The sequence below is a fragment of the Cyanistes caeruleus genome, chromosome Z (assembly GCF_971803275.1).
Source record: "Cyanistes caeruleus chromosome Z, bCyaCae1.hap1.1, whole genome shotgun sequence".
Classification (NCBI taxonomy): Eukaryota; Metazoa; Chordata; class Aves; order Passeriformes; family Paridae; genus Cyanistes; species Cyanistes caeruleus.
The window spans coordinates 34542289-34554566 of record NC_141732.1 but is presented as its reverse complement, the minus strand read 5'-3'; the positions used below and the strand labels follow the sequence as shown (position 1 = coordinate 34554566).

The following is a 12278-nucleotide window of genomic DNA, read 5'->3' as shown; positions in this document are numbered from 1 at the left end:
TGAGGAAGATTAGTTTTCTGGATTTGTCGATCATATAGTAGTTAACCTCACATCTTTTCTCAGAATTGTTTCTAACTGTGAGTATTTGTATTACTCACTGTTAAATGTGGTGCTAGATCATGTATTGGGGAAGGTGTTTAAAATGTCTTGCTTTCAGAATAAAAATTTGTAGAATTGTGTAAAATCACTTCTGTTTGGGTGTGTTCAAGCTTTTAGCTGATATAGCTGAGAGCTTAAGCTTTAACCTTTAGGATCTTAGCATTTCATTAGTGCTATTTAGAGAGCAACAAGACTTGTCTCCAAGACTTTTTTCTTTTACCTCCTTGTTTACTCTCACACTAACTTGTGTTCAGCAAAGATTTAGATTTAAATTGCCATGCTTGATGGCAGATAGCTTTTGTAGTGCATTTTAGTAGCTCAGATCAGTACTTCCATTTTTGTGGACTGTGTAACCATGAATGTCTCTAGTGCACCAGCAACCTCTGGCATGACAGTGGTAGTTCACTGGAACCAAGCAGCTTCTTCCCAGGTTAATTTTCCTACTCTTGTATTTATACTAATTTGTCCTGTGTTTTATTTGGAATCTGAATTTATCAGCTTTGTATGTGTTTTAAAATGGAAACGTTTGCTGCTTGGCCATACGTGGTATGAGAGATGGCAGTGAAAAGTGATGCTTGCAATCATGCTCCTCAAGCTTCTCCTTACTCCTTGTGGCATGTTTCAGTTTAAGAAAACTTTTTTCCCCCTTCATGTGGCTGTTCAGCTCATGTAACAGCTCAAGGGTTAAAATTGAAATGTCATAAAAGTTCAGTGCAGTCACACTGTCATGTTATCAGTGTCAGTGAACTAGCAGGAAGCAAAGAGTTCAGAGTTTATCGGAGTGTCAAACAAATTTTCCATGGTTCATCTCCAAAAAATGTATTCTCTGAATAAAGAAAATGATAAAAAGACTTTTATGTCAGCATAAATAGCTCTAGTAAGCTTTTGATATCTTGGTATATGTTCTTTCCAGTGTAGAGTAGTAGTCTGGTGATGTTTTTGATATGCAGTAAAGTTTTGATCTTACAGATTTTGATTACTTCCAATTTCTGCAAATACTTGTGTAGAAACTGTCTGTAACTGTTGTTTTCCTAGAAATTGATGTCTCTAGGTATTAAAACTGTGACTTGTCTTGAAACTAACTTCTAGTTTAACTTTTCTATCTTAGTTTCAGTTTGAGACTTCTTAGTATAATGATTCTTTTTGACTGAGAAAGTTGTTAGTACCTGCATGTGACTTTGAAAATACTGTCTTTACATGAAGCTATTAGAGAATAAGGTCTTTGAAAAGCAAACTATTTTCTAAGCATCAGAGCTGATGAAACCTACTTTCTGCTAGATTTATGCACTTTATCTTTCTCCTCCTTCCCTCTGCAGTGCCTCCCCTGTCTTCTACCTCTTTTGCTGGCCATGCAGCTGCACATGCCATGGCTGGGGTTGGAGCTGTGTACTGATTGACTGCTACCTTTTGGAGTGGTTAAGATGTGAGTCTTAATACCTGCCTTTTCTACATAGCAGATACGGATTTGGGTGTCTTCCACCAACAGTTGGTTGTTTTGGGGTGGGATTACATTGAGATTTGAAGGAATTTGGTCTTGAGTCTGTTTTCAAATTTGATCAAAGCTAGTCAGACGTCAAAAGTGAACAGCTGAGGGTAGTAATCAAGAACTTCTGTTAGAAGTAGTATAGTGAATTCCTGATAAACTGTTCTTGGGGACTTGTAAAGAGTTTCTGCTGCACAATACTTTCTTGCCATGTTTTTCCTCCACTAGTTTGCCTATGTGTTTTCACTTGTAACTTGGTTTTCTGTCCTCTCTATCCTGTGTGGCCCCCAATTTGACGTGTAAGTGCTCATGCTCCAGTGTAGAGATCATAATGCTAGACTTCTATGCAACTGCAGCCTGAAGGCTGCATGAGCACTGTGCTGGGAAATGCCATAGAAAATTCTGGAAACTGCTTTTGCCTCGAGGTTGGAGCAGATATCTAAGGCTGGAAGGGACTTCAGGAGGTTATCTTGTGACCCTCTGATCTTGTTCCTTCTTAGAGCAGGTAGATCCAAATTTCACGAAACTCCCTGCTTTCATACCTCACTGTAGCTCCTGTTCAGGTTGACGAGTTCACCTTTCTCTTACTAAATTTTCTGGGGAAAGATTTTTTATTTTCTTTTCACCCTATTTTAAGGCCTTTTTGTTGCTACAGCTACTGACACTCCCGTTTTTGAGTTTGTGGCCTTCAACCAGGAAGTCTTGATACATTTAGACTGAATGTTGAGGAATTTAGTATACCTGGTTTGAAAACATTCTTGCCTTATTTTCTTTAAAGTGTTCTATTTTCACTTTTGAGATTTTCAGCCATATAGAAACTTGACTTTAATAAAATGAAAAATAAAATAAATAATACATTGGAGGAAGAGTTATATTCTAGGTTGTTTATAGATTGCCTAATGTACATTCTTTACAGAAATTAATAAAAGTTAGCCTACTTTACAATATGCTTACATCCAGAACAAAAACCAACTTTCTTTTTCTGGAAACAAATAATGTGGAAGGTACAGGTGTGATGAGAATATTGTTCTGCTGACAGTAGACATGAATGTCTGAAAGAGATTAGGTTAATTTCTGAACCCTTGCAGTTGGGCAAAAGTATTATTTAGTCCCTTGGACAGAACCTGAGACAGGAGACTAATTAGCTAAGAGATAACCTTTTACATAAACTGTGATAGATAGGATCAGAAGTGTCATTAAAATGTAACTGCATGCTATAAAAATGTGATTTTAAAATTGGATATGAATTTCAATTCCTGATTTATATTCAGTGGTCCATTATCTATTAAGGACAAATTTTATGGAGGCAAACAGTCTATTGGCACAGATTTAACTTTTTAGATGTGTGGATTGTTTCAACAGTTGTATGAGCTAAATCCTACATGAACATGTCAATTAGAACTATAATTTTTATACTGATATTTTTACATGAGAAATAGTTTTATCTTTTTGCAATGTTTGTGAAAAATTAAGTTTAAAAATGTCAAATGGATGTTTTATTTGTGTGGCTGCCATTGGCAGATTTTCTCCTTTGCTAAAGAACTCAAAAAGTAGCATATGTGAAACACTTCTGGAGCTGTATTGGCTGCTGTGCTTTACTATGCAACATAAGAAATAATCCTACTTAAAGAATTTAGTTGAATACAAATATAGTTTACTGGAGTAGATGAAATGCAGCCAAGCTAGTGACATCAGTGGCCTGGGAGAGCAGTGCAGTGGTATAGCTGACTTCCAGTTACAGTATAAGATGCTTTTGATTACGCACAAAGAAAGCATCCTTTTGAAGATACTGAAAGCAAAATTAGAGTCAGCAGAAAAGCATAGAAATATTTCCGGGAAACAAACTTAGGAGAGGAAATAGAAGACATCTTGATGGTATTTATATACTGTTATTCAGTAAAATGTCTTCAAGGTGTTACACTCAAGCCTGTTGTTTATGATGGTCATTTCTTTTTCAGATCGAATCCAGTTACCCAGGAATATGATTGAAAACAGTATGTTTGAAGAGGAGCCTGATGTGGTTGACTTGGCAAAAGAGCCTTGTTTACATCCACTGGAGCCTGATGAAGTGGAATATGAGCCAAGGAGCTCCCGTCTCTTAGTACGTGGCCTTGGAGAGCATGAAATGGATGATGATGAAGAGGATTATGAGTCATCAGCAAAATTGTTGGGGATGTCCTTCATGAACAGAAGCTCGGGTCTGCAGAATAACATGTCTGTATATAGACAAAATACAAATGGACCATGCTCAGTGCCCTCTACGAGGACCATGGTAGTTTGCACAGTTGTTTTTGTGATTGCATTTTCATTAATCATAGTGATTTATCTTCTTCCCAAGTGTACATTTACCAAAGAAGGCTGCCATAAAAAAAATCATACAATGGAACTAATATACCCTTTGGCAACCAATGGAAAACTATTTCCATGGGCAAAAATTAGACTTCCTCCTGATGTTGTACCACTGCACTATGATCTTGTCTTGCAGCCAAATTTAACTACTCTGAAATTTGAAGGCTCTGTAAAAATAGTTGTCAACATCCTCCATGTAACTCAGAAGATTGTACTTCACAGCTCAGGACTTAATATCACCAAGGCAACAATTAGTTCAGCACAAGGGCACCAAGCAAAGCCAGTTGAATTCCTGGAATATCCATTGCATGACCAGATTGCACTCATGGCTCCAGAGGTTCTCCTTGCAGGACAGAATTATACTGTCAACATGGAATATTCATCTAATTTATCAGACACCTACTACGGCTTCTACAAAATTTCTTACAAGGATGAGACCTCTAAGCAAAGGTATGCCCACTAATACAGCTTCTCTGTTCTGTCACTTCTAGATTGTCCTTTGATAACAGAAGTAAAAAGGTTGTTTTTTTTAACTGGACATTTTATGCAAGTTATTCCTGTTGAGAAAAATAAGTCTTTAAATCTCTTGATTAATCTACCTGAAAAATGTCTTTCATGGATGAGTTCCTTAAATCAGGGCAGCCTCTCCCACTGTGAAATGTACTTCAGTGTGGAGGTTGTAGGTAGCTGTAGTGCGGCTTTTTTGGTTTGTTAAATTTTTAATTTCTCTCTTTGGAAATTCTTCCGACATTTCTTGAGCCTTTGAGCTTCAAGACAGGGACTGAGGAAATGAAGTCCCATCATCATAAAAAGAGGTCAGGTTCAGGACCACCAGAGGAACCCTGTGGGACCCAAAGGGATGCATCACACAGTCCTAGGGGAACTGGGAGATGTTATTGCCAACGAAGCTCTCAATCATATATGAAAAAGTCATAGCAGACAGGCAAAGTCTCAGGTGACTGGACAAGAGGGAAGCATCACACTTACTTTTACAAAGAGTAAATTAGTGCTTTTTATTAAGATTATTAAAAAATGGCCCTCCCTCCCCACTTCAAATGGGCCTTATGCTGGTCATGTAATTAAGAGGGTTCATACCTTTGTGGGCAAGTAACTATCCACACAGGTCTTCTAGTAACAGTGTGGTGCAATAAAAAAAGTGTGGGTCAGGTAAGCTATTATTGGAAGCGTTGAAAACATGTATTCCCATGAAGTAAGCAGGCATACGAGTGCTGTGGGTGTAGAAGGTAAAAATCACCTAAATGGTTGAAACTTGTTTTTTCCTATTCTGATGTAGCTGCAGCTTTCTTTTCTTTTTGTATTTACTGTATTAGAAAGATAATGCATAGTTGTTCACAGAGAAAAAATGTGATCTTTGAGTAATTTTTTGAGGTTTTCTCCCCTTCAGTCCCATGCTACCTGCTTTTGTTCAAGAGCAGAATGGTAACACATGTTTTAACCTGTGTGTTTTTCAGTAAATACTTTTCAGATAACTCTTTAGTTAGATTCAATCATTTCCATTGCCTTGCCTGCCACTTCTTTTTGCAGGGGCATTATCTCTGTGTGTCTGTTGTCTGTAGTTCTAACAAAAATGCAGATTACTCTGATAACCTCTGTTGTTAACTGCACTTTCTGTATAAAACTCAAACTATCAAGTTGATTTTGCAAGAAAATACATTTTCTGTAGTTTAGTTTTGCTTTCTTTTGAATCTCTTTTATATCATCACAAAAATATCAAATTACCAAATGGCAAAATAACTCACTTAGCTTGTTGTTGACAAAAGCAAAATAAAAAAATATATAAATTTGGCCTTATTTATATTTTTATCCAGAATGGTTCTTTATTCTTTATTTTTCTTCTGCACAATCTTGGGGTGAAACTACGTTAATTTGTCAGGGGGAAGAAAAGAGTTAGCAGTTGAAAGTGGCATGCAGTTTAATCTAGTGAGTTGTCAGCACTGTGCCTTTTCAGAAATGCTGTATATTCAAAAATGGTTGAATCATAGTGCAGAAAAAATAAACCCCTCAAACACTTGTGGGTAGCTTGGCAGGTTAAAAAAAAAAAGCAAAGAAAAAAAAGCACAATGTGTACCATCTTCTCCATTTAGCTCCAGTAAATAGTTTAATTAAAAACTTGTTGAACTTTTGTTGTCTGCAGGTGTAGAACTCAGAGATGCTCTCTGTCAAAAGCTGTAATTTTTGTGGCTAGTTAGTATAAAAGTAATGGAGAAGTCCTGAGAAGTTTCCTTGTGGTATGAACAGCTGTTGAATTAGAGACAGGACAGTACATGAACTTGGACAGAATCCATTTTCTAGCCAGCACAGAGAGCAGGCATACAGTTAGATGACCTGTGGGAACATCTGCAGGAAATGGCCTGGCAATTAGATGAAAAAGCTTCCTTGCAGTCCTATCTACTGCAGAGGCTTCCAAACTCTTATTTAGTAGGCCTGCTTGCTAATTTAATTTTTCAGTATTCCTTTTGTTCCCTCTCTCTGGAAACGGGCTGGCTTGTATTTTGGCGATTGTTTTGTAAGTGTGTTACTCCGGGCGCGTTCTTCTTTGTTCAGGGAGCAAAAAATAGCCAAGAAGATTACTTCTCAGTTAAGTGTGTTACTGGGTTTTAAGGAAAAAATTGTGAATGAAACATTTATTCTGACTGGCATCATCTTGTCATCTACTGTTCAGAAAGCTATTCCCATAATAAGCTCTTAGAATGTTTGGGAGGAAAATTACTGTTCTTTCCTAAATAAACTGACATTTAATAATTCTTATTTTCCTCTTCTCCACTCTTTCCAATTAGGTGGTTTGCAGCAACTCAGTTTGAACCTCTGGCAGCAAGGTCTGCTTTTCCATGCTTTGATGAACCAGCATTTAAAGCTACTTTTTTAATCAAGATCAAAAGGGATGAGAAACTTTCCACTCTGTCAAATATGCCAAAGGTACCTGCTTTTGTAGGGAAATTTTGGTAGAGCTGCTGCCTAGGTTATCTGTTTCAGTGTTTTTGACTGTGTTTTTACTGCATTAATGTCCAGGGGATTAACTTGAGTGGGTAAGCTGCAAACTATATTACTTTATCAACTGTTTTGTTTTCGAAGACCTGAACTTTTCAGGGATAACAGCTGTTCAATGCATTGCACAGTGTAAGATGTTACTGACAGGCAGTTGAATGATTGAAGGATTTCCGTTGAAATTTCATTTTTTAATTTTTTTATTTTTTAAATTTAATTTCTTGAATGGACTGTCACCTCCTTATAAAACAAAAGCTATAATAAAGGCAGAAATTTATTAATTCACTGGAGAAATTCAAAGATGGCATTCTGCTCATATATAATGGTCAGAATAAATTATTATGGTGGTTATATCTTCAGGTTTAAAAATACATTTCTCTTTAAGGCTGACAGTTAAGTTTTCAGTGACAGTTAAACATCAAAACATTGTTTGGTTTCAAATGATCTTGTCTAAAACTAAGGTTATTGTTGTTGGTTTTTAAGTGTGTGGGTTCCAAAAAAAAAATCATATATGAAGTTTCAGAACTTATGAACTGCTATCTCTCTCTGCAAACCTTTAGTATTCTGCACTGTAGTGGTTTTAAACATTTTGCATTATTCTTTTTGTATTTTATGTTTTTGAGGGAATACATAGAAAAGTACTTTAAGGCATATAGCATGCTTTTTTAGGATTAGTATTAAAGACAACTGCACAAAAAGTAAGTTGAGGTATGGTACAGTATCTTCTGTATGGTATCTTACTGTGTGCTCAGAAAACTGGGCAGGCAGTTACTTTTGTCAGTGTGTTTAAGCTGGGCATGTTTTTGCTTTAAAATAACTGAGACCTTAGATTTTCATCAGTTTTCAAAATGTGTTCTCGATTTTGATTTGTAAAAGTGCTTCTGAGGAATATTTTGTTCGGTTTTAGAATAGTAAGCATGTCTGGTTATCTAGTTTTGCTGAGACTTATGGAAAGAGACAGATATTTAACTCATGTAACACCACTATTTTTAGTAGGCTGTGCTGAACTGTGTCTTTGATGTAGCCTAATGCTCCCTTGAATTAGTGCTGATCTATATGTTGGCTTTGGATTATACTGGGACTTTAAATGTGAACCAAATTAGATTAGTTTTTCTACAACAGAGTAGTTATTTGGTAACAAACAGAGTTATTTGGTAATAATACATAATAAAACTTGACAAATACTTTTTGTGTAGATAAATGTAAAGGTTTCATGTATTCTTAAGTTTGTTACATTGTTGCAAGCATCATCAATCTCACTGAAATATACCAAAGATACTAGGTATGCTTGCCTATAAACTGTTTATAGCATGAAATAATTCTTTAACATTGATGTATTTTATCTCTTAGTGTTCTTTTGTCTGCATTAACAATATTTCATTTCCCCTGCAGAAAGCCACAACACCTGTGACAAATGGAATTGTTGAGGATGAGTTTTTTGTGAGTTTGAAGATGAGCACCTATCTAGTAGCTTTTGTTGTTGCAGACTTGAAAAACATCAGCAGGGAAACTAATGGGACTCTGGTATGTGTTTGTTTCACTTTAAGTTCTCCTTCACTCTTCCCAAGCTGACCAGGCTACTAAACAAAACAGGAAGATCCTCAAACCAACAAGCAAACTGTATCTTTTAAATTTATTTATCTTCTTGGTTTCATTATACTCATCATAGGTAAGGGACAAAAGCCATTTGCTGTAAAGTGGACTGTGGTCATACCAGACTGCATATACTTTTACAGCAAGGGACCCTGCATCAGGTCTTGTTAACAGTGGAAATTTACAAAATATAAAATTCCTAAGAGCTTTCAGAGCTGGAAGCCTTCAACTCTTCACTGCTTCATATGTGAACAGTAATGTCATGCAAACCAGGAGATGTTCTGAGGATGTGAACAAATGTGAGAAGTTTCCAGGAACACCTACACTGCTTGTGGTTTCCAGCAGTGCCACAAAAATTTTCTGTACCTGGCAAGTACATATACATAAGCAACATATCTAAAAAACTCATGCCCTACAGTAAAGCAAATTTAGGCTGACTTTAAATCTGCATTTAGTCACTTAAATATAATTATTTAATTCTGTTTTTCCAAAGGTTACAAACATCACACAGTGGGTCCTGCTTGAGCTTTGTCCTTTGCAAGTATGGCCTCTTTCTACAATGTATGCCATTAGAGCAACTAAAGAATAAACATGGTAACATTAGTAGTTGTTCCTTAATCTTACATTAGAAAGCGCAGAAGTTGCATGTAAGCAATGACTTCCATGAATCTTAAGCAGAAACTGCCCCTTTGTGGTGAGATGTCAGAAGTGCCTATGAAATGTGCTATTTCTATGTGCTACTAGAAAAAGACAGAGGGAGTAGTGCCAGTAGCACTGTAGAAGGAGAAGCCCTCTCTAATCCAATAAACAAACCCAAGTAAGTGTACTAGACAAGTTTTTCTAATAAAAGCTGAATAGAGCAGATTGTTATACTTCTTTGTTTCGCCTTGTGGCTTTTATTCAGGTCTGTGTTTGAACTGTACTCTGGTAAAACCATACAGTTGGTTCTTTGAGGCAGGTAACTTTTCAATTTAATAAGAATACTTCCTACTTACCTTTAACTTACTATTTTCAAATTCTTATTTTTTTAAAATCAGTATTTTAATCTTACTAAGAGTACTTGCTACCTTGAAGGGAGAAAGCATAAGAATACCAAGTAAGGCCAGAGTTTTATTAGGTCTCATCCGTGTCTACAGGCCAATGAAGTCAGTAAAAAAGAAGCATATATTGATATCTTACAGAAAATACCGGCACAGAATGCTTCCAATAATTTGTGACTGGGAGATGGAAATAATCTGAGCTTCACACAGAAAAAGTTTGTCATGAAAGCTTTAAGATAATATGGAGTTGAAATAATGTTGCTTCATGCTTGTAATTCAAGTTGAGATTTTTCTCAACTCCAGACAATGCTGGGAGCCTTTTATGTTTTGGTTTTGAGCTTCAAATTTGCAGCAAACAATACTTTTGTATTCCAGGAGCACTAGACTAGATTATTATTTACATGTGCTTCATTCAAACTCAAAAATTAAAAGGTGACCTTTTCCATCTGTTTGAAATGTTGTTTGTTGAACTAATTTACAGCACAGGAAGAGGGACTCCTTTTTAATAGATCTGGAATATGGTTTCCCATATATTTTTTTGTTTGTGTAGGACAGGGTATCTGAAATGTGAATCTACCTGTAACCTAATCAAAGATACAGATAATTCAACATGAATAGAGGGATATTGTAACCTCTTAGTTTTCCTTCTTACATCATGTCTAATGTGGCCATACCTTAACAGGATTGAGCTTTATGCCAGTTATTACTTTTTGAGAGAATTTCCTGCAGATTATACTACTGCTATCATACTATAAATGCTATCATAGCCTAAAGACTATTTGAGGTATAACAGGAGGATTACTTAATAACTCATGAGGGATTTTAAAATTTGTGTTTTGTAGACCCTTCTTAAACACATTGCTTAAAGTTTTCATCCTTGAATGAAAGTCTGGATACACAGAGTCTGTATTTTGACTAGTTAATAAGTTCTAGTAAGAAAAATCAGCTTTTTATGAGCAGCTGCATACATACTGTCTGTAATTTGTGTATGTACTCACAAAAATATGTCTTATCTGTTTCAGGAACTCCTGCAAGGTCCTTCTTCAGTTCTAAACCTTTTGTAGCTATAAGTTCCAAAATACTTTCTCTTCTCTGTTTCGACTAGGTATCTGTCTATGCCATACAGCAGCATCTAAACCAAGTTGGGTATGCCCTAGACACAGCAGTGAGGCTTCTGGAATTTTACCAAAAATACTTTTTAATGAAATACCCTCTTGAGAAATTAGGTAAGTTTAGGACTTTTTTTTAGGACTTTTTTTGTAAAAAAAAAAACAAAAAAAAAAAAAACAACCAACCAAACAGAAGAAGCTCAGATCTGAAAAATGCATGGGAATTTTCATATTTAAAAAAATGTATTACAATTACTAATTTATTTTTTAAACTAATTACATGTTTGTCTGAGTGCAAATATTAAGTGAGTCCCAAATTGGAAAGCTTTTGTAAGCTTTTGGAACCAGATTGCTTATATTTTCATTGTAAATTTACACAGAAGAACTTCTTTAGTGGTACTCAGTTTGGTAGTGAGGAAATTCTGTCTGTGAACCATGTTCACAGCTGCAAGATCTGTAGACTGACTCTTCTACATGCATTAGTTTGACTGGAAAGATAGTGAAATGCAGTCATCTAAGATACTACTTTTCATTGGAGTACTTTTCAGGCCATCTCATTTCCATGCTACTTTTGTTCATGTAGGATCTATAGGCAGGGTCTCTTTAAAGTTGTTTGTATCAGAGTTCTGCTAGAGAAACATGATCATAAAGCTATGGGGCTTCTGTACTTGAGATTTGAGTGTATGTCCACATCACAGGGTTTAAATAATGAATTTTTTTTAATGATTATATCATAGAATAGCTAGGCTTGAAATACGGGATTGCTTTAACTAGCAATTTTCAAAATCTTTTTTCAAATCTTTTCCAGATCTGGTAGCAATTCCTGATTTTCAGTCTGGTGCAATGGAAAACTGGGGTTTGATCACCTTCCGAGAAACAACACTCTTATTTGACAATAATACTTCTTCAGCAAGGGATAAAAAGCTAATAACTGCAGTGATAGCACATGAGCTTGCCCATCAGGTAGTAGTCTGGGAAGGTTATTGTTTTCTTTTTTAATTTCTTTGTTTTTTTAAGTGCAATTCTGTCCTTAAATTCACCCCTCCCCTCACTGTGACTGATGCCTTGGGAGGCTACCTAGAAGAGAGGCTAGAGAGTGTTAAAATAACAAAGTAGGTATTTATTAAAATACCCTTCAAAGGATACACCTTGGGCAGTACAAGAGCCCAGCCGTGGCTACACCCGAGATGGATGATGGGTCACACGTCTTCACACTTTTATACGTTTTGGTCCATTTCCATATTGGGATTAATTGTCCAATTACAGCTTCAGGGTATGAAGTTCCATCCTCCCAAATGGCTCTCCTCAATTCACTGTTTATACTTTTTGGGCCTGAAAATGCAATGGTGTCCTTGGTTCTAGGGCTGGAAAAGGATTATTTTGTCTACACTGTGAAGAGAACCTGCTAATGCTCTGTATGACGTTCAGAGTATATACTAATGGAGTACAGAATCTGGAAAATATGAAAGCTAAAACTTCAGGCATCATGACTGGGTTGTTTATCGTATCTGTTCAGAAAACCTGCAGGTGTGTTTTCTACAGCACAACAGGCAGAGTGCAACTCTCATGCCATGCTTAAGGAGTTGTTGCTGCAAAGGT

At 36.2% G+C, this 12278-nt stretch overlaps 1 protein-coding gene across 2 annotated transcripts in view; it reads left to right on the top strand.

Annotated features, from left to right (window-relative positions):
- Positions 1-12278, top strand: part of LNPEP (leucyl and cystinyl aminopeptidase) — a 59729-nt gene that overhangs the window by 22909 nt on the left and 24542 nt on the right. The window contains exons 2-7 of one of the 2 annotated variants that reach the window (XM_086866831.1): positions 1416-1522; positions 3541-4381; positions 6730-6868; positions 8330-8461; positions 10676-10796; positions 11488-11642. In XM_086866831.1, the coding sequence (XP_086722957.1) occupies positions 1416-1522; positions 3541-4381; positions 6730-6868; positions 8330-8461; positions 10676-10796; positions 11488-11642 (1495 nt within the window). The remainder of the gene's footprint in view (positions 1-1415; positions 1523-3540; positions 4382-6729; positions 6869-8329; positions 8462-10675; positions 10797-11487; positions 11643-12278) is intronic. The other variant, XM_086866832.1, reaches the window with a different exon arrangement.